The sequence below is a fragment of the Ixodes scapularis genome, unplaced genomic scaffold (assembly GCF_016920785.2).
Source record: "Ixodes scapularis isolate PalLabHiFi unplaced genomic scaffold, ASM1692078v2 PGA_scaffold2__306_contigs__length_199485367, whole genome shotgun sequence".
NCBI classification, from domain to species: domain Eukaryota; kingdom Metazoa; phylum Arthropoda; class Arachnida; order Ixodida; family Ixodidae; genus Ixodes; species Ixodes scapularis.
In genome coordinates, this window is record NW_024609857.1 from 33,567,435 (window position 1) to 33,595,132 (window position 27,698).

A 27,698-nucleotide genomic window follows, 5' to 3' on the forward strand; every position below is an offset into this window, starting at 1 on the left:
AATTTTAGAAATTCATCTAGTAAACATGATGCAAAATAAAATTATGATTTGCCAAATTAATGGCTACATATACAAAGCAGATATTTGATGATTTCCTCTACATAGGCCTACTGATCATAGGCAAATATGCTGCACATGAAACACTTTGTGAAGAGTATGACATATGTTTATTTGTCCCTCAAAAGTGTTTATCATGGACTGTTTAGACAGCACATGACAACTCAAAACAAAATTAGGTTTGTTCATCAGGCCAAGAAGTTGTCTAATGTAAACTATTAAGCAGGGGACACATACATGAGCGATGAAAACGGGCACCGCGTGGCACTTTTCAGAGCAACTTGTGCGGACGCTGTGACGTGGACCTATGCCATGCCGCCACGTCACAGCGTCCGTGCAAGTTGCTGTGGAAATTCCCGCGTGGTGCCCGTTTTCATAGTTCACGAGAGTACTGCTTGAGCCCCTTAAAGAGCCCATGAAACAAATTTTGGGTTGGAATAAATCATTTTAGATTGGGATTTTACTAATAGCACATCGTTCAGTGGGCCTAAAGAAAAAAGGTAGAAAGTCAAAAGCCTGACTTTCGATACGAAAATTTGAAAACGCAGCGGACTATTTCGTACCTCCTCCCCTTCGTAAACTCTCTGCCTTTTCACTGTGATACATCCGCGGTCCCAAAAGCACGTCATCAGGTCCAAACGCACGCCACACGAAACCGGACCTCACTTATTCCCTTCACCCCTAAGCTGACATTCTGGTAGAAGCTACGCGCTTGCTGGACCAATCAGCCGTTACCCTTTTATCACCTGACCTCATCCTCTACGTGTGAGTATGCGCGAGAGAGTGTGATCACGTCGCAAGTGTGGCTGGTCCAACGAGCACGTAGCTTCCACAGCACTGTCAACTTCGGGGTGAACGGGGTGGGGAAAGCAACTTTTGTCTGAATTTTGACCGACGGGCTAATCTTCTAGGAGTAGAATGGCTCTGTCGAGGTACACAAACCAAACTCCGAGCAAGAGGGGCCTCCCCTCTTTTTGTCTTCTTGAACTGTTTGGTGGAATGCGTGATTTATGAGTTGAGGAGGAAAGCTAAACAGGAAAAAGTTGGAAAAGCGTTTCATGATCCCTTTAAGTGTACTTCTCACCGAGAACCGACGCAACGCGGAGAAGCAACACCAATGGAACCAAGCTCCGCGGGTGCTGCTTTTCTGCAGTGCATCGGTGCTCGAAAAGAAGCGCCCTCAACGGAGCCGTGGGGACAAAGCATGAATTGCACGAAAACGCCGTTCCAATTAAGCGACTTATTAATACATTAAAAATATAGCAAGAGAACCAAAATTTTGAAATTTGCTTGAATTAACCAGAAGCACGCAATATCCAAATTTGAATTATCGCGAGTCTACTGTGGAAGCTACCAGATGTGACAATAAACCGTTCATTGTTTTATGTCTGTCGTTCCTCCCAAACACAATAGATTTGGTTCCATAGCATTTCTTGTCTGTGTGTTAATCTCATAACAAAAAAAACTTTCAGCCTTTCCACTCTGGTGAAGAAGGAAGACCAGCAAAGCTGTAGGCTTGCCCATATGTGTTTTTTTTCGTCCTCGTCTATTTTGCGCACCGTTTCCTACAATGAATTCCCACGAACTCGCCGAACTATCCATTCTTCTATGATAGCTGGAAAGGGTACCACCATCTGTGAGTGACGGCAGCAACCAGACTGGTTGTCTGGTTGCCGCCGTCACTCATAGATAGCGGTAGCTGTTCCAGAGTTTTGTGTCTACATCTGTTTGGTACCGGACACGAAACTGGGGAAACTGGCCCTTAACAGCTCCACTGTACTTAACAATACAAAGCTTTTGAAAATAAACAAATTATTATTGCAATGTTGCTAACTATAACAACTATACTTCACAAATGGGTCATTGTACGAAGCATGCGGTGACATACCTTCCTCGGAATAATACAAGAGGTTCAGATCCGACTCGTAAGACAGAATTTTGCAGAGATCAGTATCTTCAGGCCTAAAGACACAGAGTTAAAAACTTGAAAAGTGCTATACTGGAACCCATATTACTACTCAAGAAAATAGAAGAAGACTGCTTGCAAGCATACTACACAATGGAAAGAAACGAAACTCACCTGTAGAACTTGCGAACACAAAGGGAGATACGATGCGCATTCTTGTAGGCAACAATGGAGTCGATGCAGCCGATTTGAAATGGCCGCGCATGTTTCTTAGAGTTGTCTTGAGCACCTTGCTGAGGCTGACAAAAAATACAAACTGTCAGCAAGCGAGTGCGGTACTTCCCAGACAAAGACAGGCCAAGGGTCACACCTGATTCTTTGGAGGCAAGTCAAAATCAAATGTTCCGGGACTAAGGAAGACACAGTCGCCAACAAAATAGCGCTTCATATTCCATTTCATAGAGTAGTAAGACACGTTGCCATTTTTGTCGGTGAGAATTTCATCCTTCAGACAGCACTCATTTGCCTAGAAAATAAATCCCAGAGTAAGTTGGTACGCCATCATTTCTTCTACTGCGCTAAACGAAGCCCCCACAGTACTCTGTCAATGGTTACAAAAACCGGGACAAACTCCTTCTGCAAAGCCTTTTACTCTTTCCACTAATTAAGCAGAGCAAATCCTGGAGATCTCTCGCCTCCTCTGTAGTGTTCAGTTTGCTAAAGTGGAAAGGGTAGAGCGCTTTGTAGGAGGACTACTGTACTCCGTTCGCACCATATCTGACAGTGCGGCGAGAGCTACGCGATCATCGAGCCAATCAACTATTTTCCATTCATCACCTGACCCCACTCTTTGTACATGGGTATGGGCACGAGCATGATCACATTGCGAAATATAGTTATATGGTTGATCTAACAAGCACGTAACTTCCATTGCACTGTTAGCTTAGGGGCAAACAGAATATAGTATGTAGTGCACTAATCACTACTAATCTCAGTGATTAGTACTACAGCTAATCATGGCTAATCAGTGAATACAATTGCATGCTGATTACTGAAATCAGAAATGCATATGCGTTCAATGACTGCTAGCCCCCCTGACGGCCCAGCTCACGGGTTCTCTCTTGACGTTCTGGCAGCACGTGTAGCACATGTATCTCAATGTGCCGTCTTCACGCAAAGTCATGGGTACGTCTTCAAATCGGCCAGTGTCCGAGTGGTACCTGCAATCAATCGAGAGAAGTGTTCCGAAAACTGTAGCCCGAATGTTTTAACAATTTATTTTATGCTACGACTCTGCCCGAAACGTCTCAACCAAAGCACCTCACTCCGTTTTGAGCATTCTTAAGAACAGTGGATAATTTAAAGGTAGTTTGAATACACTTACATCTTGGAGAAATAGTAGCTCTTCTTGGTGCCTACAGACAGATCGGGTTTGCCACCTTCTTCAAACCACTCCTCGAAGAAAAGCTTCTGACTTGCCTGAGAGCTCACGGTAAGAAAAAGAATGAGTTTGAACACACACAATGTCGAGATATTATCGTGATCCACTAAACTTACGGGGCACCTGTTGTATATGTCGTTCAGTGCAACGTCCCCACAACTGTTGTCCATGAAGATCTCGTAGGGATCAGCTATGTCTTCCAGGACAGTCTCCGAAGAATAACTGGAAGCGAGAAAACAAATTTCGGGTGAGCAAACTGTAAAACTGCACTGTCGAAAGGTAGTTCAACTAATGCAAGTCAATGACAGTACAAACATGAAACTATTAAAGCTGCTCATAACAGCAGGTTTTGATTTGAAGCATTAAAAATAGCTGCACCTAACTCTTCACATCGAGAACAAGGGTAAAATTGTATGATCATCCTTTTCTCCGGACAGCAGAACAAAAACAAGCTAACGACAAACATTAACTTCTTTCTTTTTTAACTTGAAACTGTTAGTTGCAATGTCATATTTAGGTTAGAAATCCAAAAATAGTGCACAACCAGTGAAAGACTTGAGAACCAGTTTATAAGTAAAACGGGTCAAGTAATTACACAAATGTCTGCAAAGGTCCAAAACCCCAATACAAATTCTGACAGATCGTGATCAGCTAACTTGCTTCAAAACTTTGCTTGTTCTTTGCTTAGCTGTTTCTGTCCCGTTATTGCTTCTTCGAGATCCTTCACATAGTAGCAGGACATTACACAGAAAAAAAAAAAAATCTCTTGGTTTGTCAAGAAAACAATACAAGAAAAACCAAGTGCCAAACTGTTTCTCCAATCCTTTCCAGGCTTTGTGCTGTTTGCTTGCAACTAACCAGGCACTGGAAAATTTCAGCTTGAGAAAAAAAACTAGCAATAACCATTATTTATTCATTTATTTAATTTACCCTGCAATATCCAGAAGGCATGATTGGAGGAAGTGAGAAGTACAAATATGCAAATTCACAAGTCTACACACAAAGATAGACAAAATATACACACAAATGTATGTACAGAGCGCGACACTGTTAGCGCGAACAAGCGATTACCAGTTTTTCCAGTTTTTCTCTTTGAAACCAAGGGATGTCATCCAAGTTATTAACGCTACGGAAAGAGCTCATTTAAATATATAATGTAAGTGATAAAATTCCGTGCTCACTGATACTATTTAGAAGTAAAATGTTAAAATGCGCCGTTGTCGTGTTCGCGCTAACAGTGTCGCGATGTGTACAGCCATTAAAAAAAAACTTCTGCATCAAGAAACAGAAATGCACACCATAAAAAAAGCATTATTCACTTTCATTTAAAGGGTAACTCTGGTACATCTTCTCAATTTTAAGGTTATGGCTGTTTTTTTAGAGCAGAAAATCTCCCTAATAAAAATTTTTTTTTTTTTTTTTGGTGTTTTGCGTAGCTTTGTAGAAGTTTTTTTTCGGGAGTCTACAATGAAACCGAAACTATTGGCTCGAGAAGATGGAGACCCTGGTGATAGGCTGCATGGCTACCGTGTGATGTGAAGTTTGTACGGCGGTACCACAAAATGCATGAATGACCTGTCTAGTTGCAAGAGCAGTTTCAATCAGTCTGCTAAAATGCTACGGCCGTTTTCATTGCTTTGGTTCGTAGATATAAAATATCTCCAGGAAATATTAAAGGGGTCATCAAACAATATCGGGTTGGAATGTACATGACTTTACAAAGACGTACTGGTCCTAGTCTGGCCCAAGTACACTCGCACGGACCGCAACTGATTCAGAAGCATTGGTCGCGGTAAAGTCGCAAGGGTAGAGGGGGACTATTTCTTTCACTCTTGCCTTCGCAAAGCTTCACGACGTAATTGTGGGATCAAAACCACCCGCCTGACAACGGCCGAGTATGGCTCATGGATTGGACAAGAGAATTCTGTGAGCACTCGACTTCGGCTCGTAACAAGCCTCGGCGGACACTCGGATAGTGGCTGGTGTCCAACCACTGCGGTGATGAGAAGAACTGAACTCTAACAATGCCTGGAGCTCAGTGTGCGTTTTCTACTTTGCCAACCACAGCACGTGGCTATGATTCACATTGGCGGCATAGGATAGGCACCAGGCCACGTGGCCGCTTATTCTGGCTCCGAGTTGAGGGGATGAACAATGCTCGTATTTCTGAAATTCATTTTCCGACTGCCATTGCTTAGAAACAAAAACCAAGGCAAGTTTATTCGGTTATTAACATTCGGGAGTGATTCTGAGTAGTATTTAGCGAAGGTAGAAAACTCGTTTCATGGCCCCTTTAATGCATACTCATAAAATTGCGGGTGAAGAGCAAGTTCACCGCGATGAATAGTGCAGGCTCAGAACAAGTTCCCACTTGTCTTCTGAAAAGAACTACAATCTTCTACAATCTTGCTGGTGTACAATGCACATTGCACAAGTGTTGTGGAAGCTTATCCTAAGCTTGCGCTAAGCGGGAACGAACTCAACAACGGCCACCAGTGAATGCCACGTACAGTAAAAACAAAATGCATTCAGTAACGGCCCAAATCGTGCCGCATGATTGCATCGCAATATTACCGTAAAGAAATCCACAGTAGCCGGCAGTCGAACAACCCGCGTATAGCTGTGTGGCGTGAAGTATTCCGAGCAGAGCTTCGATCTGGGTTTTGGAGTCTACGGCCTTCTGAAATCTCTTCGACGAATGGCGTCGACCCACAGTTTCCTCAACTTCGAGTTTCGGAGAAGCTGGTGAAAATGCATTGCACAGCAGGTTGTCTATGCAACCCACAGCACAGCAAGGTGTGCTCGGCCTTACACAATGATACCGGTCCCTTGGGCTCTGTGCACTTCGGCACCCCGACGCGCTTGAGCGAGCAGGGGATTAATAATCTTTGTAAGCCATCGCTAAGCACTTACAAACGACGGCCGCTAAAGCATAACACAACAAGCAGAAATCATCTGCAGGGATGACTAAAAACGCAGCAGAGAAACATGGCGGAGAAAGTGGTAGTACGAACAAGTAACCTGTGCAAGTAAACCCCTTGAGTACAAACATGACATCAGGGTACAAGGTTGCTTGACAATTAGCCAACCCGCTGAATACCCGCCGAGAAGCTGCTGGTAGCATTTAAAAACGACAGCTTTATGGGCGACACTCTACAGAGATTGCGTCCTTGTCCCTTGTCACTGCAGCGCGCATAGGGAAAATGAAGAAACCCTTCTTTTCTCCCCTCTTGCCACGAGGAGAGGGAAGTCGAGACTCCCCGCCACAGAAAGCAAAGAGGGCAGCCCTGGCGTCCAGCCAAGAATTGTGCAACGAAGTGAGAATCATAGTGTCGTCTGCTTAAAAGACTTGTTTTCAAACATTCCTCGCATTATGCGAAATCCAACTTTGGCAGTGTCCAGTTGCGTTGCATAATGTTGGATGGTTTTAGAAACTTCCACCGTGCTTACCCACTTACTTCACGGATCGCCGAGCACTGGTAACGGTCGTCAGTGGGATCCACGACAGCTATGAGAATTAACCACGTTGCACCTCCGTCCTCAGGTATGCGACGGCACCATTCCACCCGCATTGTGCGACCATGCTACAGCTATCCCTTTCATTTCTTCGCACGTTATGGGCAAAAAATAAGACTTTTTTAATACATATAGGTTTTAGAGTGGATCACTATTTCCCATTAGAGTTATCTTTTGGCAGTGTTTGTATTTCGTCTCCATAAATCAATATCATTAATTTATTTTGGTTCGACTTTTGACCAGAGTTACCCTTTAGCAATGAATTAAAAAACAAATGAAAATTTACACAAACAAAGACTCTTGTAAAGGTGATGAAAGAACAGATGATAGGAGCTAAAGGGACACTGACACTCCCCAAAAGTTTTGCTGATTTTTTTGCCAGGCGATACATTATGGTGTCAGACGACCACCCAATCAATATTTTGAAACAGCGTCACATATGTTTCTAATAAAGTAAAAAAAGGCAACAGCTTGAAACCAAAACCGAAACTGGACTGGGGAGGAAGAAGAAATATAGAGGGGGAGAGAGTTGGCAAAAGTCACGTGGCTGTGCAACTTTTTTTTTTCTTCAATCAATGTGTTTGCGCCCTTTTAGAGGCCACAAAAAATAGGTATCATATTTCTTTTCTATTTTTAATATTGAGTGAGTGCCTTCGATGACCCACGACTTCGATTATATTTGGGGGTTGTGTCTAAACCATGGAAAACGGCACGTGGTTACGGGGAAGAGAGTGGGCGTGACTCAAACCGGCCAGTTCTCGATCAGCAGTTTTCAGGCGGAAAGAAAACGAATCTCGAGCCGCAAATTGTGCTCTGGGTAGTTGGGCTCTCATATGTTATGTACAAATAAAAACCTTGGCGAGCATAAACACACTGTCAGTGTCCCTTTAGAGGCCTGGTAGAGACAAGCAATAGCAGCCAGAATAACAGCAGGCCATGACTCTTGCAAAAGAAGCAAACAATCATAAGAGTCGCAGAGCCAGTAGAGAGATAAGCAATAGTCACCAGAACCACTGCAGATGAGCCATCTTTCGACCATTCCTCTCAAACAATGAAATCACTTGTCCCACCCGGGGGCAGCAGTGGGGGGAACGCTTGGCAAACACGTAGGCACCACAGGACAGCTTCAAACAGAACGAGAGAACATTGCAGATGTGCAAAGTGAATATGAGAGACACAAGTGATAGAAAAATGTTAGTGCTTATGACCCTGGCCGCTTGTGCCCAGTTGGATAGAGCAAGTTTGATAGTGTATACATAAATAACATAATGGACGCTTGCTGTAACTGTCATAAACTAGCTGTTCCGAGCAAGGAGCAACATCCAGTTTCTGACGAAATCCCGCCAAAAAGGTCCTTGCAGGCTCTAGAATCCAGACCAATCACGAAAGGCTGACTGAAGCATCACTTTTGAATGTGCATGTCACTAATGCGGTGTGTGAATCTTCCGCTATATAGACACTGGTATACTTCTACTGTCTAGAGTAAATATGCATGAGAAACCTCCTGCTTTATCTCTTTATAAATGCTGATGAATAAATGCAGCAAATAGTTATTATTGTTACTCTGCCCTGAACATTGTCATGCTAAAAAAATGACAAAACATTTACAGTCGCCGACTGATTTTTCGGACGCTGATAATTCAAACTTGTTAGATGTTTTGGACCTAAAAGAGGAACCGTGACCGACCCGATAGAAATAGTGCGTATCCACGACCGTTGTTTCAGACAGCCTTAAGTCTGAAAGTTTGATTTTTCGGACAAAATCGTCGCGAGCGATCAGCGGGAAACACCACCAAGAAGTGGCCATTTTGGATTCTTTGTTGGCTGCACAACGATTGGCTTGGCTTGGCAGCACTACTTGAGATCTGCTAAGTCCTACTGCTAGGTGACGCTGTACGGCTTTTAACGCGAAAGCATTAACTGTCCCATGGAGCGAGCCGACGTCATCAGTTTGAAGCGTAAAAACGGCACCTAGTTTCCCTGATCCCAAAGGTCCCATTGGCTGGCGCGTGGCGACGAGGCTCCCATTGGCCGCTGCACAAGTCAGTTTCAACGACCGCCGCCAGATGGCGCTGCGTATCCGTGCCGCCAGCGTGCCGATAAAACTAACCGCCGCAAAACCATGCCACTACAGGCCCCGCGCCGGTTAAAACGGACATGTTGGCATGCGCTTGGAGGTTTCTGCTCGTCCCGCCGCCGACCAACATGCCGTCGCCTCCATCATCCACACCGTCAACGGTGCTTCTGCTCGTCTTGACGCCGACGAACATGGCGCCGCCTCTAGCATCCACATCGTCGGCGGTGCTTCTGCTCGTCTGGACACCCCACTGTTTCAGGCCTACAGCCAACATGCGAACGAAGAAACTCTAGAAAATACACCTGATGCAATTACATCGCAAAACTCTAAAACGTACCCCGCAGCACAACTCGAAAACATTACTCGCGCCACAAAACTCCGCGGATCACTCCGCGGCGTTCCATTGGACGTTCATGCTTTCGCATTCACAACTCATAAGAAGTGCTTAAGTGTCTTCAGACTTTTTTTTTTTTTTTTTTTTCTCTAGCTGCACATCATTGTCATCATCATTGTTGTTATTATTTTGATTTGTTCATTTCTCATTACAGTCGTAGACTTGCGCCTCTCATCTCGATCTCGTCCCGGTGAATCATGTTTTTGGACTATGCTGGCTTGCACGTCATTGCCCCATCTGTTCTTCCGCCACTACAATGTGTGCTAAGAAGCGCAGGAAGTACTCAACCATAACGTGAAAAAAGAAGGCAGCAATTCTCAAGCTAATGGAAAGTTGCCAAACGGAAACAGAGGCGTAACCAGCAAAAAGGTGCACAGACGTAACCTGAAGCCTACATAGACGAAATAAAGGCAAGTTTTTAATCTGCTGATTTTTTGTACTATTATTCGGATGTTCTTTCGATCCCTGAAAAGTCTGAAAAATCGGTCGGTGACTACTAGAGGTGTACAAAGAGTGCTTAAAATTCAATAATTCCATATTGTGCCTAGCTTTGTAGTGCACAGGGGGTGAAAAGGGTGTTCTTGACCTCACACATTTAACTGCAGAAAAAAAATATTAAATCCTTTTCGTCCTTCTGTACAACAGGACACAAACACAATAGAAGGCAAAGTGATAGAGGTAAAATGATACCTACACGTCTCTGAAAAGTCGTAGCATTGCCGACTCTCCCACAGGTTTTTTTTGAAACCTCAACACCCACCTAGAAGAAAGGATTGTAGTGACTTTACCCAAAGCAACATTTCTACCTAGTGTAGGTATCAAAGGAAGGCTTCTTCAAGTTTCACACAAGTTGCTTCAGTAGGCAATTCTACTTACTGTAAAATACCAAGGATGCATCCATGTCACAATAAGCTCCAACCTGCTACTTCTAAAATGTTTAGGCAATAAACATATCAGGCACCCACCTTAGGCTTCTAAGCTGACCTAGCTAACAAACATGTTCCCTTGAGTAAGCCAATGCTTTGAGTGTACCGGCGCAAAAAAGTGAAGCTTGACGCATGCACACCGGTACAAAGCAGTAAAACTTAAACTTGTGTGCAGATGCAAAGTAGCAAAGCTTGACGTGTGTGCAGTGATGCAAAGCAGTTAAGCTTGACATGCATGCACCGATGCAAAGTCGTGAAGCTTAACACCTGCACACCAATGCAAAGTGGTGAAGCTTTAAAGCCTACCCCACCTTGTGCCCCTTCTGTACATTTGCTCTTTGACCTAACAAGTGCCTAACCCAAAGTTTTTCAAGATCACCTCCAAATGTTGGATGTTTGCTTGCTTGGTATTTTACGGTCGCCTTTATCCTTTCCCTACAACTTGGGTCACCGGGCAGATGCTCGACGCACAGACCTGCTTCCAAGCGAGACAGGAGTTGCAGGTGGCCATTCTGTCATCCTGCTTCACCGTTTTGGCTGAGGACAAACTCGCCATCTGGTCCTTGAATGCCGGGCTCAGCACTCTATGCACCACCGGAGTAGAAGTGGCCAGAGTGTCCTTGGGCTTGCGGTAGCCATGCAGGTCCTCACTCTGATTCATGCTGAAAAGAAACGGAAAAAGAACACTACAGCAATTAATAAACCGAGCAGGTTTCTGGAGGATGCCAAGAAGGTTACGAAGAACCTATGCATACCAGCAGCTGAAATTTAGTGCAGTTGAGTCCATTATAATAAGCACAGATAAAGAAAATTATTAAATCAGCTAGTTTCCAAGACTATAGTCGGTTGCAAGTCAAGAAGGTAGGAGAAGCTCCTCCCACAAGCGTGATGTGCCCGTTTCAAATCTCTCCGCAGTCGAAAGAAGATTTCACTGGAAACGCTCCTTGTTCCGCTTCAATGAATTCCAACTTGTCTCCGATCCCACTTTTTAAGAAAGCGACCTTTGTATTCATTCGAGGGGGAACCGAGCCCCAGAAAGCAGCCTTTGTATCCATCGGGGGGGAAGCTAATCCCCGAAAGTCGTATTTGTTTCGATCGGAGGGGGAAAACTCTAATCTCCCTCTCGTGGCTTCCCCAATGCTAAGTCAAAGTCGAAAGATAAAGCAAATATGTACAAAAGGCAAGACCATCCTCGCGCGTTGGCCGCGACGTCACGGAAACGGTGGGACGCTATTGGATGCGGAGGTGGCGGAGGGATATATGATTCCCTTTGAGGGGCATTTGCCGCTACCTTCTTAACCTGTAACCGACTATAGAGCATCACGAAATGTTGCAGAAAAAACATTGTAACACGACCAAGTGTCTTTAAAAACAATGCTTTGTTCCTTGTCAGTAGCCGAACTCCGGACCTGTCACTCCATAATCGGATGCTCCAGTGCTAGCAAAGCAGCTTGGATATGTTGTTACAACTATGTACTCATGTTGCGGTATGTGGAGTCTGCTCGGAGGGGAGAGGAAGTATCATAAGCTGGCACGTGACAAAATTTAAGAAATAAAGCGTAAAACAGGGGTACACGAAAGCCTAGCACAAGGGTAACCAGCCCTAAAAAGAGCCACCACAAGACAACAAAGTTGATTTCGATAGCTCGGCAGTAGGCACAAGTTTCAGAAAATGCATTTCCGGTAAGCTCCATTAATTCGCGACTCCAGCGACCTACCGTATTTGCTCGCAGAATGAACACACTTTTTTTCCAACAAATCAATGCAAAGTTGGGGGGGGGGGGGGGTCATTACGTTAAGTAAAATTTTTGTGTCCGTATTTACTCCCATAATGAAGGGACCTTTTATCCTGAAAAATCGACTTAACTTCTTATCTCTTTGCACCCAACCCGGTAACCAAACGGGGCTGTGCAAAAAAAGAAAAAAAAAAACCTCCTCTTTATTTTATTTTTTTTTTCCTCTTAATTCTGTGGGTGGTTTTGTTTTTTTTGCCGCCTTTTGCAAGTTGTTTCGTTTGCTTAGGCCAGGGCTTCTCCGCTTATCTTTCTTATCTACTTGCGCGCGGCGCGCGCGAACCCCTAACCAAACTGCGCTGTGCAAAAAAAAAAGAAGGAAAAAAAGCTCCTCTTAGTTTTTTTTTATTTTTTTTTTTTTAGTTGGGTGGTTCTTTTTTTTTTTTTTTTTTTTTTTGCTGCCTTTCGCAAGCTGCTTCGATTGCTTAGGCGTTGCTTAGGCAAGGGCTTCTCCGCTTATCTTTCTTATCTCCTTGCAAGCCGCGCGCGAACCCAAAGTCCAGACTGCGCTGTGCAAAAAGAAAAAGGCCCCTCTCCATGTTTTTTTTTCTTGCTTCCGTTGTACCTTTTTTAAATCTTTTTTAACGCCTTTTGCAAGGCGTTTTGTTCGCCCACGCTGCCTGTGCATTCGCGACCTCACTGCACCAGGATAGAAAAGTGCGTTCATTTCACGCGGGGGGGGGGGGGGGGGGGGTCAAAATTTTGACCTCCGAGTTGGGGGTGCGTTTAATACGCGAGTGGAAAAACAAGAATTCGAAATTTTGAGAGCCGACTTGGGGAGTGCGTTCATTACGCGGGTGCGTTCATTGTGCGAGTAAATGAGTAAATACGGTACGAGGGACGCAACTATCAGGCAAATATGAAAGCCTAAAACAGGTCGTGCCGTGCCACGTGCCATTTCGACGCACGACGCTCGGGTTTTAACAGGCAAGCATTGGACTCAAAATGGTTTGCCCCAATTCCTACTCGCTCGCTACGTTTTAAACCTGCATTGATGTGTTGGCGCAAGCGAGTTTCCAGAGGCTTGACCTTAGGGGAAACAATGGAAGGACAGCCTACTCTCCTTCTACGGTGCTGACGAAGAAACGTCTGGTTCACGCAATTGCATAGGTTGCGTTCAGAGCTAACCTGGGCAACACGCTGATACGACAGCAATGACAGAGTCACTGGGACGACCGTTCCATCGCACCGACCACTGACAACGTAGGTCACAAATGACGAGCAGAAATTGCGAAAGGGCCCGTTCCGTCCAGTTCGACATGTTCCCGCCAGACGTTGTTCGTCTTGCTGGAGTCGCAAATACTATGGCCGCCGATGGGACGAGTATGGCAGGGAGCAAACTGGGGGGTCGCAAAGCCAGCATGAGCGTCTTAATTTCTATGGCAACTTGGCATCATCTCGTGAGCCTAGAGTGTGCACGCGAGGGTGAAGGAGGGCAAAATCAACAAGCACGTGCTGCGGGCCGAGCACCCAAAAAAAAATGTCCCACCGTTCTCGTCGTGTCGGTGACCAGGACGGGTGGAAGCTAGCGTAGGAGTGACCCGGAGAGTATGGGCAACCTGCACGCAACGCGGGACTCACCGGATGACGGCCATACGTCGCAGGTTGACCAGACTCTGCAGGCAGGGTGCCGACAGCACCGTCTCTTCGTCTCCGTGATCCCGGGCGGAATCGTAGCTGCAGACTTGGCTCAACACGAAGCGAGCCTCGTGGCGAAGCTCCTCCTCCGTGAAGCCGCCCTCTCCCCACACGCTGGCACCCTTTGGTTAGAAGGGAGCCAACGACAATCAACGATAATCAACGGCGGAGCAAAACGATACGACTGCAAGCACCACAAAGAGATGGCACTGTACAAGAAGGAGAAAAAAGAGAGACTGTAAATGAAAGCACCTGCTTTCCCCTAATTCATATAATGAATTCAATAACCATGCTTTCTATGAATTCGCTGGTGATGCACTTTGACTAAAAAAAGTGTAGCAATTCTGTGTTAATTCACGGTACAGTCACGGTGACAGCTGCAACATGTCACGGTAAAGTCGTTGGGCATCGACTTCGCATTCATGAATTGTGGGGCACATGAACGCGATGCTTTTGTTTCTTTTAGAGCGTAGCTCTTAGGCGCCCGTTTCAGGGTTTCGCGGCGTTGGCGGTGGCGTAACCGCGCTAAATTTAGCGGGGAAAATGACGTCATATGACTTGGTGTCATGTCACCTATGAACAAACTCAGTTTCTCCACTAGATTTAGCAAGAAAATTGACGTCACGTGACTCAACAGCAATTCTATTCCCCGCTAAATTTAGACGGAAAATTGACATCACGTGACCTCAACACAAATTCAGTTTCTTTGCTAAATTTAGCTGGGAAAATGACATCACATGACTTGGGGTCATGTCACCTAAGAAACAAATTCAGTTTCTTTGCTAGGTTTACCAGGAAAATTGACGGTCACGTGACCTCAACGACAATTCAATTTCCCGCTAAATTTAGCGGGGCAAACTGTGGGAGGTGGAGAGGGTATGAAGGAGGAGGAAGGGAGGGTATGGAGGAGGCGGATGGGAGGGTATGCAGGAGGAGAAGGGGAGGGTACAGAGGAAGAGGGGAAGGTATAAAGGAGAGGAGGAGGAGGAGAAAAGAGAGGAGGAGGAAGAAAGAGGAGGAAGGGAGGAGGGAAGGAGTGTGAGGAGCAGAGGAAGAGGAGAGGGTATGGAGGAGGAGGAGGGGTACACCCTCCCCTCCTCCTCCTCAAATGCTGCACTCTAATTTCGCATTACAGAGATTTGTAAACGTCTTTCACATTTTATTTTGTTTTTGTTTCTTTTTTGTTCTAGAGGGCGTGGAAGCACGTTTCCCGGCACAAACTCTTGGCATTGACAGTGCTATAACGGCAGTTTGTTATTGGCTATTGTTTTTTTCCAGAGAGCGCGTGCACTGGGCATTGGGCACTACAAAAGCCAAAAGCATAGAGCGGGTTACAAACCCCGTGGCATAGCTCAGTAGTGTTAGGCTAGGTGGCGCAAGCTGCCGCCCGTTACAAAGGGTATACAGTAAAAGCTCATCAATTCGAACCTCAAGAGGAAGCCGCCTCAGTTCGAATAGACGAAAGTTTGAACAAACGAAAGTGAAGTAAAGGCCTTTCCTTCTCCCGACACAGCACGGAAAACAAAGTCGTAACGCTCGTGAAATCGGGGCAGCCACCCATCTGAAGCAGCAAAGTCGTCGTAACCCAGCTGCTGGGCGAAGTCCGCTGCCTCGCCAGCATGACGGGGCCGCTCAGTGGAATATCCTGAGCACGCACGTCCTTAATCCAAAGCAGAAGCGCTTTCACGAGGTCGGGATACTTTGCGGGCCGCATCCTCTTTTTTTTCGTTGGCAACTTCTGCCGCCAAGGCATCTTTAATAGCCTTCTTATTCTTTATGTAAGTAGATAGCGTGCTTTTCGGTATTGCATGCTTCTTCGCAATTTCTTGCTTAGACAAGAGTCTGGAGTCCACTTCCCGCAGGATGTCACTCTTGCAGTGTTTTGGCACAGTATTTGCCGCGGGCACACGCCATCTTCAAGTCGCAGCTCTGGGTCTGGCGCCACACCACTAATCTCCGCCGAAACAAACTTTAGCCTAGGCTTAACAACACCACAAGGAATCGCGACGGCCGGTACCCCCAAAGCTGAAAACAAACAAGCACACCCGACGGAGACTGCCGAGACAGACGTGCGTGTGTGTATGTGTGTAAGTGTCGCAAAAAAGAGGGGATGGGAGAGGGAGGAGAAAGCTAATTGTTAATGCACATCAGATTTTTCATTTTTTTTTTTTGATTGGCGGGTTGGCGCAGGCAAGGAGTCTCGGAGGTCACATGCACGTAGAACGGAGAGGAGGCAGCCGCCGCTGCCTTCTGGCCGCCTCCGCGCCAATCCTTCTCTCGCCGTTCTCTCCGTTTCGGAGGCGACGCAACCTCGTGTGTAGGGAGCGGGTGCGTTTCTCTGGCTGTGTGCCAGGCGCGAAGCCGTCAGCATGGTGGCGCGTAGTTTGAATTATCCGTGGCGGAACCTACTCGCGTTCGAATTAACGGGCATTTTTATACATAGACTTCTATGGAGCTTGGCTGGACTAAGTCGTACAGTTCAAATTATTCATAAATTCGAATTATTGAAGTTCGAATTAACGAGCTTTTACTGTAGCCATTACCATCCATCAGGTAACGTCTCCGTTTCGCACGCAGCAGACCAAGGTTCGATTCCTGCGGGTGGCGGCGGGCGACCTTCTTTTAAGGATTTTGCAACATCGACGACAAACGTCCTACATCGCCAACTACAACATCAACAACTGCTACTACTACATCAACAACTACTGTAGCATCAGCAACGAACATCATTTCTATTGGTAAGAACAGCCCATAACAGCTATCGCTGTAAAATAAAGCGGGAAGAAAAGTAAAGTGTCTTTTAAGGGTTATTGACTCTTCTCTGGTACTACATGAAAGGGCTCATTCAAGCTAGGAACTTTCAGAAAAATCTGAACCCAAAGTTATTAAGTTATTGCAGTTAAGCAGATGGAAAATAATCTGCCCAATAGAGCCAGATCTGCTTTTAAAGAAAATATTTCCAGGAATTTTCATTTTACCTAAATGCCACATTAACTACATGATTGTAAGTCGATTTCGACTTTTTATTGACCCCCTCCACCCCAACCAATGTATGCCAGGGGAAAGAAAAGGAGAAAGCTGCATTTCTGAATTTACCTCATCTCACCTCATAAAAACAAAACTTTTCAGCTTATGAACACAGTGATCAAAGCTCTTTTCTGGTTTCCAGAGGTGTAAATTCAGATGGGAAGAGCGAGTGGCATTACTCTGCTCACAAAATGGCTCGACTGCACTTTTTCGCATTTTCTAGTCCCAACTTGGCCTACCAGGCAAAGTTAACTAGCAAAACTAAAAAAAGAAGTCTCGCAAAAACAAGTGCAGAATGGCCAAACGTAGGAACAGTAAACAAACCAGAATGCCTCAGGCAGCTCAGTTTTTTTAGCTTTGCTCAGGGGTGTTCCGATTACAATTCCACCTTCCCACCCCTCACCCTTGGTTCTGGTTTTCTAATATAAAAAATGGGCTGACCTAGAATTGTGTAAATATGGACACCCATGCACAGATGAAAGCCAGCACTCTCCACGAAGGTAAGAAAAAGAAAGAGAGAGAGAGGTTTATTAAAGGAAAGGCGGAGGGATTAACCTAAGTGCAGGTTCTGGCTGACTACTCTGATCAAAAAGGTAAGGTGAAGGTAGCAAAGTCGAGAGCCAGTTCGAAAGAACCTCGTCGTGCTGTGCAGACGCCATGAATGTATGAAATCCCAAGCTTAAATCCACCCACCTGTACCTCTCTCTGAGTGGGAAATGTCACAAATCTGCTACATGTGAAAGTATATACCGTATTTACTCGCAGATGAATGCACTTTTTTTTCCCAAAAATCGACGCAAAGTGGGGGGGGGGGGGGGGGGGGGGGGGGCGTTCATTAGGCGAAGTAAAATGTTGGGTCCTATTCCTATTTACTGCATAATGAACATAATGAACCGACCTTTTATCCTGAAAAATCAAGTAACTTCTTATCTCTTTGCGCGGGGCGCCCGACCCCGTAACCAAACTAAGCTGTGCAAAAAAAAAAAAAAAGCTTCTCTTTTTTTTTTTTTTGACGCCTTTGGCAAGCTGTTTTGTTTGCTCAGGCGTTGCTTAGGCCAGGGCTCTCCGCTTATCTTTCTTACCTCCTTGCGCGCGACGCACGACCCCCGTAACCAAACTGCGCTGTGCAAAAAAAAAAAAAAAAGAAAAGAAAAAAAGCTCCCTTTTTGTTTTTTTTTCTCAATTCCGTAAGTTTTTTTTTTTTTTTTTTTTTTTTTTTTTTTGCCACCTTTTACAAGCTGTTTCGTTTGCTTACAGGGCTTCTCCGCTCCTCTTTCTTACCTCCTTGCGCGCGGCGCGCGACCCTCCGAAACCAAACTGCGTTGTGAAAAAAGAAAAAAGAAGAATAAAAAAAAAAGCTTCTCTTTGTTTTTGTTTTCTCTTAGTTCCGTAATTTTTTTTTTTTTTTTCTTGCGGCTTTTCGCAAGCTGTTTCGTTCGCTTAGAGCGCTTCTCCGCTTCTCTTTCTTACCTCCTTGCGCCCAGCGGCGCGCAAAAAAAAAAAATTAAAAAAAGCTCCTTTTCATTTTTTTTTGTTGCTTCCGTTAGATCTTTGCGAATTTTTTAAACGCCTTTTGCAAGGCGTTTTGTTCGCCCACGCTGCCCATGCATTCGCGACCTCGCTGCACCAGGATAGAAAAGTGCGTTCATTTCGCGCGCGTGGGGGGAGGGGGTCAAAATTTTGACGTCCAAGTTGGGGGTGCGTTTATTACACGAGTGAAAAAAAAGGCGAAATTTTGAGAGCCGACTTGGGGGGTGCGTTCATTACGCGAGTGCGTTCATTGTGCGAGCAAATACGGGTATTTTGTTATTCTGGCACATGTGCCAAGGTAATAATGGTGCCAAATAGATGGTTGGCACTGAAAAGGTGAAAGAACCACACAAAGTTCAATCCTTCCATCCTTGCACCATTTCTCCCTGAAAGGTCAAAGCCGTGGTGAGGCAAGTTGTACTATACCTGAACGATGCTGACTAGTTCCTCGTAGTTACAGCTGGGGTTGTTTGCGACCGCCTCCACAACCACCTTGGTGATGCACATCTTCCGACGCAGGGGCCGTATCAGGCTAGTGTAGGACGGGGCTTCCTCTCCCAGGTAGTAGTCCGCATGATCTGAGTGAGAAAATTGGCAAGAAAAAGATACCACATTTCAAGAAACTGATGTTGTTACCGCTTGATCGCGGCTGGTTACATAGACCTTAGGTCCACTTCAGACGGGCAATTTTCCCAGCAATTTCGAGGTTGCTGGCACGCTGTTCCCTAGATCTTTGCACTGCAACACGAACAGCTCAAATCAGGTCCGGCTTGAAACCGGCGAGCAACTCCAACAACTCGGAGACGATCGAAGCGGCGGCAGCAGCCAATCAGAGACGCAATATTTTCATGTGATCCCCATGTGGTGGTTCTGGTTTGTGACCCGCCTTGGTTCTGGTTTCAAGCGAACTGATTTTGCAACTAAGTGATTTCAGAGTGATTAGTTAGTATTCTCAATGTCACTTCAAGATATAAGAACATGTCGTTAGGATGCAGCTTTTTTCATTACAATTTTCACAATGACGATACGATAACAAAACATAGCACCTTGAGTTTTAGCAGTTGCTGTGTGCGAATGCGGGAGGCCCATGTTGCTAGTGTTGTAACGTCAAGATGCTGGGAATAACTGGCTTGGTCTAGAGCGGGCTATCCCACCCCAGCCAGGCAAAAACTGGGCAGGCACTGGTGGCGATGAGATTTCACTGACTGCAAGTCCATGACAGACGCTGACCACTGGGCAGGCATGGGAAAGACCGACTAGATTTTGTCCAGTGAGTACTAACTCACTGGACAAAATCTAGTCGGTCTTTTCCATGCCTGGTTTTCTCAAAAGGGCAACTTTTCACTTTATAGATTCAAAAAGATTCTTTAATTTATTTTATTAAAACAAAAAAGTTTTATACACTTTTTGAAATTATTTATAGAAAGTGTATAACACACTCTTGAAGCCACCAGACAGAAATGAACAAAACACAAGTGGCCTGAATCCACAAGGCTCGAATTTTGTCATGTTGAAAGAGTAAATTTTCCCATCAGAATTATACCAACAAATTTTAGCTTGAGAATCGGGGCTCAAACCAGGGACGGTGCAGTGGCACTATATTCACTGAGACACTAGCACTGCTGGTCTGGAAGGGTCAATGATTATATTTGAATGCAAACGTGCCGGCGGGAGTGGCAGGTTTCGGGTGAAACTAACAGAAAGGTTGCTGGTTCAGTCTCCGCTCCTGGCCCAATTTTTTGCCAGCTCTCTTTCCCTTTCCCTTTCCCTAACTTTAATGCAATAAATTCAATAATCACCTTCTCCCCTCTTCGTTCACAATATTACTACGGCTGCACTTGTCAATCTTCACTCATTCCCAATATATATATATATATATATATATATATAATAAACACTAACAAATAAAATATATAAAAATATAAACAATAATAAACAAATAAAAAAATAATTAATTAATGAAAACAAATAAAATTATAAAATAAAAATATATAAACAAAAAATATAATCAATAAAATGAAAATGAAAAAAAAAAATATACATGCAAAAAAAAACGGTACAAAATTAGCACAAATCACACGTACACGGAGTGTGGTTTGTGTCGGCCACATTCCATGCTTCCTGGTCTTTGTCAGCACGATTGCGCATGTATAAGTTTCTTACTTTTCTTACAAAACATTTTGTGATATGGGGGGTACAGGTGCCCCGCGCGCCACTTGGGAGGGGGCGCCGAGTCCACCCATAATAATAATATAATGATGATGACATCATTATCACTATCATCATGAGGGGCGCGAAATTTCATTTGCCATGGGCGCCATCATATCTAGTTACGCCACTGCTCCTGGGGCGATCTAGTGAACACAAATAAAAAATACAGAGAGTGACACTTGCTGCCAATAACAGATATTGTTGTCCAAAAAAAAATTTCCGGAAAAGGCTTTTCGTTTACTTCGACTACGGTATGTTTTGTTCTACCACCGACGCCGGAAGTGGTGAACAGTTATACTGCTTGATCACCAATGCTGATGTCAGCATAACGCCCAGTTTCTGGGTTACGTAGTTCACCACCTGTGGGGTGTAAACACATGGTAAGCTTTTTTTCTTTTTTTTTTTTTACACTCACCAAGCAGGTTTGTTTACAGAACATTTCTAAATCTGTTTTTTTTTTTTTTTTTTAGGACATTTTCTGTCTAAAGGTAACTGGCATGGTGGGTATGATTGCTCACCGGAGCTGAGACCAATGAGAGGCTGCTCCCCTTTCCCGAAACCAGTGAGCCACCAGGAGTACAGAGGTCCTGCCAAACACATCACACCTGGACAGAAAGCAAACCAGCAGGCATCACTTAGTAGGCACCAGAACACCACTACTACAATTCAACTACCGGCCCATTCACACAGTGACTTTTGTCTATGTTAACTAAATTCTGAGGGCTTACATCGAGTTATGACCAAGAGTCACTGGGACACCCATGCTTTATATGAAGCGTGGCTACCAACCCAAACGGTAGCTTTGCACGTGGCGTACAAAACACGTGTACGAGGGCGACTCGCGACTGTAGTGAAACGTAACATAGTCGAAAGCTACTCTGTGAATGGGCCTTAACAGCACACATGTTTTACATAAAGTCCCTTTCTTGCTACACCAACAGCAGCATCAAAGTGAGTCAGGTTTTAGTTTCTCCTGCCGATGAGCACGCTGGCATAGCTCTAACAAAACTGTACAAAAAGACAGCGAGGAGCCATGCCTCGTCATAGGAACATCATCACTTTCCGACAAAAAAGTTTCTAGCAGTACTTCGGTCATGCCTGACGGAATCGTCCAGGGTTCTCCCCAGACATTCTTGAGATTTGAGATGTGGACATCTGACAGTTTTTTGTTAGGAAAAGGATTGCAGGAACTTTTTGTGTTCACGGCACTTTCTCTACCACGCAGCAGCGATTTTGTTTGCAGAGATTATGCAGTTCTGTTACGTAGTGCCACACAAGCCTGCCAAACACGACAACCTGGGGCATCCTGCATTTTCAAAATCAGCAGTCTTGTCCGGCGGAGGTAGAATAGAGAGGTGGGCTGGACATACCGTAAAACCCTGAGCAAGCACCCACTCAAGATTTGGAGATAATCATGTAAAACTGGAGGATTGGCGCTTCTTATATCAACAATATGTAACGATATGTCCTTTGTGTATTTTCCAAATGTTACAAAATTGGGGGGGGTGGTTGCTTATTGTGGAAAAGGTAGATGCTCAATATTTTATGATAGTATAGATGACCAGTCAGCCAGACTGGTGGGTGGAAAAACCGGTGCCACCCACTGTGGGGAGAACCCTGAAATTGTTGTAAATAAAATATGTCCTTGGGTAGGTAAATATTGATGAAATCATTTATAGCTACAAAGGCTCATACCACGACTTATGACGGAACGCCATTCGCTGCTGTTATGGTCACACAAGTGCTTATGCCAGTCAATAGGAGTCATGTGCCAGCCACACGGGAGCCCTGTTGTGACGGTTACACAGAAATAATGTCATACAGTCAAGCGATGACTAACGATGTCATAGGCTGCACACTAAGGATGTCACTAGTCACGTGACCTGATGACATCCTTTCCGTAATGTTTTTGCATTACGGAAGTTACTTTCGCCAAAAATGTACCCTATTTTAAAAGTCTAAAGCAGGGGTTCTCAAACTTTTTGGTCTCACGGAACCCCAGGAAGCCTCAAAGACTGCCGCGAAACCCTCCCCCCCCCCCCTTCCATATTTGACGACCGAGAAGCAACAGATGCACAATTGTAGGCAATTTTGCTTGTGTTGCTTCCCATATATCCCCATCATATCAATCGCGATGTCAGTACAAAGTGAGATGAAGGCGCTTTGCATGGTCCTTCCGCGCAGCCTGCGGCGTGGGGGGAGAGGGGGGTGGTTGCAATTTGGGTGTTCGCGGAACCCATGAGACCAGCTCGTGGAACCCCTGTGTTTCCCAGAACCCAGTTTGAGAACCCCTGGTCTAAAGGGTGAATTCCTTTTGACACTTTAACTCCACCTAAGATATGTCTACCATACTTTTGTTTCACCACAAGTGTGAACAAAGGACAATCTATAAGACGAGTGCAACGCTTTGAGCAAGGCAGCTACGTATGTGTGCTTGTGGAGTGAATGCATTCTTCAAGACAACATACTCATGTTCTATCCTTTGCCTTTGCTCCCCCTTACGGTGAAACAGAGTATAGATTGCATCCCCGAAGTGCCTAACAGACGACACAACAAAGAGTTGTGAATTCTCTATGAATCGTTAAACACTTTTCAGAGGCGTGCTAACAAGACAAAGCTCTACCTTCCCACAGAAATTTCTCTCTTTTATGAGACGACACGCTATTGCACCGCAAAAGTGACATGCTTGTATGTGGCACAAATCAATCTGGTGATATGAGCAGCAAGTATGCAATATTCAAACTCCCAACTAGCCAAATGCCTGCTTCTGCTGGGTCACAGAAGTTACAGTAACGCTCCCATGACTTTGACACACCAACCGAGCAGCAGACCTACAGCCAATTTCATTGCTTCATTCACAAATCATCTGTGGGTGCACATCTCAATGCACGGGCAATTTGCTGCTTGCTTAGAACTTCCGAAATAGCTTAAATTTCAAAGCCACGTCTGTGAGGTATGTAAAAGCTAGTTTCAGAGAAACAAATTTTCTCCAAACTTCCCTGCTTAAGCATGCTTGAAGAAAAAAACACAGTTAGGTAGTAACAAACCTGAAAGAATTAGCAACTACTAGCGCCAAGATAACGCTTAATAATAATTGGGGTTGTGGGGATATTTATACAGCGTGTAGTTGGTCAGCCATTAAAGTTGCGACGAGTCACACGCTGTAGATGAGCAATTTAGCCAGTGCGGTACAACCGCTAGCCTGGGGTCTTTAACGTGCACCACGCAGTAGTGATACACGACCGCACGCCGGTACGATGCTCATCCAGATCGAAACGGGCAGGGGTGGGGCTCGAACCCAGGATCCCTGGGTTCTGCAGCGCGAGCTTTCGCTCCACGCGCGTCGAGCTGGGTGTGCGCTTTAACCCACTCGGCCACCGATCCCCAAGATAACGCTTGCGGTAACCTACCTTCCGTGTCCATGCTGTTGTCGCCAACTGGCTTTGCACGGCCAACCACGAACACGTGGTGACACCTTTCGATCATTTTACTGTCGAGAGGAACTGCGTGCTGGTGCTTGTCAAAGATGCTGAAACGGCAAAATGCCCAGTCTCAAACCCCCCCCGAGACACCCTTGCGCCGTCAAACAAGTCACACACACTAACCAGAAGCTGGTCATTCTGCAGACTGGTTGTTCCCCTCCGACTGCAAGGAACTCTGGCCTTGCCAACAGCTCTTTTTCGTTCACCTAGAAGAGACTCGCTCCATTATCTTCAATCACAGCTCACTATTCGCCACTCATCAACGTAACAAACACCCATCCTCCGTTTTTTTTTCGCAGCTATCTCCAACTTTCGGGTGGGCACTTGCTCAAGATATTACGGCGAGAACAAAAACTTGAACTTGTCAATTTCTTGCACCCTATCATCTTTGAGCAACTATAGTCGATGACAAGCTGATAAGGGCCGGGCATCTCTTTCGAACGCCTGGCCTCCAGAAGGTGCTCATTGCCTTTTGCCGTACGCTAAACTGCATATGTGCGCCCATACTGATGCAATTACTCGGTGATTAGTTGCCTCCTTTCTTGTGATAACTAGTGTCTAGTGACATTCACAACTGTGGACACCGGGCTAGAGAGTTTGAAGCAAGGGAACAGGCTGCATCATGCAAAAGCAGAGCCACAAAACTAAGCTTACCAAGTCGCCGGGAAGCTGCACGGTCTTGAGTCTGTTCAAATGCTGTTTGCAAGATTTGCAATAATGGCCGACGCTGAAAGAGCAAAGGAAGCCACGTGTCGAAAAAGGGCTAAAGTGAGAGAAAGTCTTCCAACATAAAAGAAATTGTTTTTCAACCCATTGTAATAGCACAAATATAAAAAAAAATTAACACACTTAGAAACTTGCAACAGAAAGGTTTCGAGACTTCGGAGATATGTAAAGAAATACACAAGATGCAAAAAAAAAAACAGAATAAAACCCTGGCAAGCCGATCACTCTGATACGCTCCAAAATTTAGGTCCGTCAAATGATGCATGTGCAAGCGAGCACTACGGCAGCGAATGTGCGGCGACCACAGGCATGGCGGAAAATTTCGCTAGAAATAGCCAACACAAACACACCTAACCGAGCCAGGAGCTGCGTCTTGCTTGGGGCTGTAAGCTGACAAGTCTAGCCTTTCCAGCAGCACCACAGGAGTTCTCTGCAAGCTGCAATAGTGCGGCACATTGAGAAGAGTGCATCCGCTTGCCTCCCTTTGCAAGAGAGCTTCGTTTCCGATGGAACCACTAAATACGCTTCCCTTCAGATCAACGGCACTTCAGTCAAAGATAGATACCAAGAGCTGTACCCTTTATAACGGGCAGTAGCTTGCATTATTTAGCCTAAAAACAACCAAAAACAAAACCTGATTCCCCCTTTCGCCCTTTCATGACAATGCATTTCTGTAACTATATCACCAGGTCGCAAAGGTGACCGCCAGAAAAAACTTCCAAGGATTAAGCAAAAAAAGGTTGAGGTACACCTAAGCACTTCTTAAGAGTTGTGAATGCGAAAGCATGCAAGCCGCTCGTCCGCTCCCTTCTTTGTCTGCTGCATACAGTAGGGGAAGATGAAGAAGAGAGGCACACGGCGAGGCGCGAGGGACAAAAAAGAGAAAAAAGGGGGAACGTGATGGCCCCGGTGGCAGCAGTCGAATCCAGCAGAGCTCGAGGGCAGACAATTTATCATCGCTTAGTCACTAACCCAAACCTTCATCGCGGAGCCAGACCTGCATCATCGAGGCAGACCGGCAACACAGTGGCGGTCGCCACAACCGGGGAGGCCAAGCCAGTGGCAGACCACGAAGAGAACCGTATTTATAAAACTCCTTCTCATGGCAGCAGTCGTCGTCTGGTTTCTCGGTGAGCGAGCGGAGCACGGTCCGATCAAGCATAGGCAATAGGACACCCACAGTACTTTTCGTCACCAGCGCGCGTGCTCCCCTGGTGACCTTGGACGCTCCGTGTTAACGGTGAGCTGATGGACACGCAGCGCCATGGGGTGAGCGGTCGTGGAAACTGACGAGCGCAGTGGACAATGGGAGCCCCGTCAACGCGCGCCAGCCAATGGAACCGAAGGAAACTAGGTACCATTTTCGCATTTCAAACTGATGACGTCAGCTCGCTCCATGAGACATTCAAAACTAAAAACATCACCCGCTGCCTCCTCCACCCGGCGAGGGAGTCACCATTTTAGTCATTGTTGCCGGTTACCCGAAGCTTTATCTGATATAGCAAAAAACATTTTTTTGTCCTCCAGGCTCGTTAAAATAGACTGCAACAGAGCAAAACAATGTCTTCCGAGCTTTCTGGCACCACATTTTCGAGTCACAACAAATGCCAACTGCGCCCACTCTGCACCTAAGCACCGAAAGGACGGCACTCACGAGAAAATTGGGGAATGGCCAGAGTGCCATTCCCCAATTCTAGTTTAAGCCATACCTTTCAACATCAGGTGCCCCACCTTGTCGGGAGGTCTGCTTAGTCTCAGCACCGTACGCTGCCGAGTCGAACCTCTTCAGCGCCAGCCTGGGCGTTCTCAGGAAGCTGCAACGAAGTGTTGTTTTTCAAATGCACAGCAACCCAACATACTATTTTCTTTTACAGTTTCAGCCATACCTTTCATCGTCGAGTGTCCCGCCTTGTTGGGAGGTCTGTTTAGCCTCGGCAGCGTACGCTGTCGAGTCTAACCTCTTCAGCACCACTCTGGGCGATCTCATTAAGCTGTAAAGGGGAGTCCTTTCTCAAATGCAACAGCAACCCAACACATTATTTTCTTCTACTTGTGTTCTTGCTCCAAATAACTCGGCAGGAAATTCGCGCAGCAATTTTTTTCGAGTTTTGAATTCCTCACTTTTTTTTAACAAATTTACTATGTTTGCGTCCCGAGTTAGAAACCAAGTTGCGTGACATCTCATGGAAACCAAATTGTCAGAAGCTGTCCTATTGACATAAAAATTAGCCATAATTTATTATGCGCTTTCTAACAAATGCAAACGACTGCTGAGACCGACCGAACATCGCTTGAGATGGGCACAGTGTGAGAAACTAATCTTGAGTTTTCAAATGATGCTACGGTGATCCTGCCAGGGGAACTAAACAGAGCCCAGCAATTACTTTCTTGCCGCCATATTTTACAAACCGTAGTCCACAGCTGTAGATTATCCGCATTGCATGAAGTTTCAACTTTTAAATGTGTATAGTCTGCGGACTATAGTCCCGAAAATACGGTTATCATTTACAGGTACTTCATAACCACAAGGGTACTCCAAACTCCACTTGATGATTTGAAAGTAACTTTTTTCTGTAGTATCTTACCTTAAAAAAAGTAAGTGTTTTGTTTGGATGGTTCGAAAGCGGTATGTCAACCTGCTTCAAGGGCACCTGATGCCTCCACTGGGCACAAGAAATTTAGGCAGTGTAGTACGATGACTAACCTGGGGTCTTTAATGTACCTTACACGGTAGTCATTACACAACCACACGTCAGTACGATGCTCATCCAGATAGAAAGGAGTGAGTGTACACAACAAACCCAGGATACCTGAATTTTGCAGTGCAAGCTTTTGCTTTGAATGGACACTAATGCTATCTTTGAGGTTTCATTTGATAATTGCAACACTTGGCAAAGGTATCCCAAACAATATTGACTAAGTTCAATTCCATATGGGTAAATGTTCTGTAAATAAAAAAGAAAAAGTTTTTCTG

General features: G+C 45.3%; 1 protein-coding gene across 1 annotated transcript in view; it reads right to left on the reverse strand.

The window, feature by feature from the left end:
• LOC8053542 (DNA (cytosine-5)-methyltransferase 1) overlaps window positions 1-27,698 on the reverse strand; it is a 78,765-nt gene that overhangs the window by 33,970 nt on the left and 17,097 nt on the right. The window contains exons 7-24 of the mRNA XM_040214003.3: window positions 26,611-26,715; window positions 26,434-26,538; window positions 25,075-25,161; window positions 24,653-24,725; window positions 24,122-24,204; window positions 23,927-24,045; window positions 21,035-21,121; window positions 18,732-18,883; window positions 13,692-13,870; window positions 10,793-10,979; window positions 10,086-10,151; window positions 7,926-8,044; window positions 3,521-3,626; window positions 3,348-3,442; window positions 3,075-3,183; window positions 2,334-2,489; window positions 2,138-2,262; window positions 1,946-2,019 (exon numbers count right to left, since the gene is read on the reverse strand). Of these exons, the coding sequence (XP_040069937.1) occupies window positions 1,946-2,019; window positions 2,138-2,262; window positions 2,334-2,489; window positions 3,075-3,183; window positions 3,348-3,442; window positions 3,521-3,626; window positions 7,926-8,044; window positions 10,086-10,151; window positions 10,793-10,979; window positions 13,692-13,870; window positions 18,732-18,883; window positions 21,035-21,121; window positions 23,927-24,045; window positions 24,122-24,204; window positions 24,653-24,725; window positions 25,075-25,161; window positions 26,434-26,538; window positions 26,611-26,715 (2,027 nt within the window). The remainder of the gene's footprint in view (window positions 1-1,945; window positions 2,020-2,137; window positions 2,263-2,333; window positions 2,490-3,074; window positions 3,184-3,347; window positions 3,443-3,520; window positions 3,627-7,925; window positions 8,045-10,085; window positions 10,152-10,792; window positions 10,980-13,691; window positions 13,871-18,731; window positions 18,884-21,034; window positions 21,122-23,926; window positions 24,046-24,121; window positions 24,205-24,652; window positions 24,726-25,074; window positions 25,162-26,433; window positions 26,539-26,610; window positions 26,716-27,698) is intronic.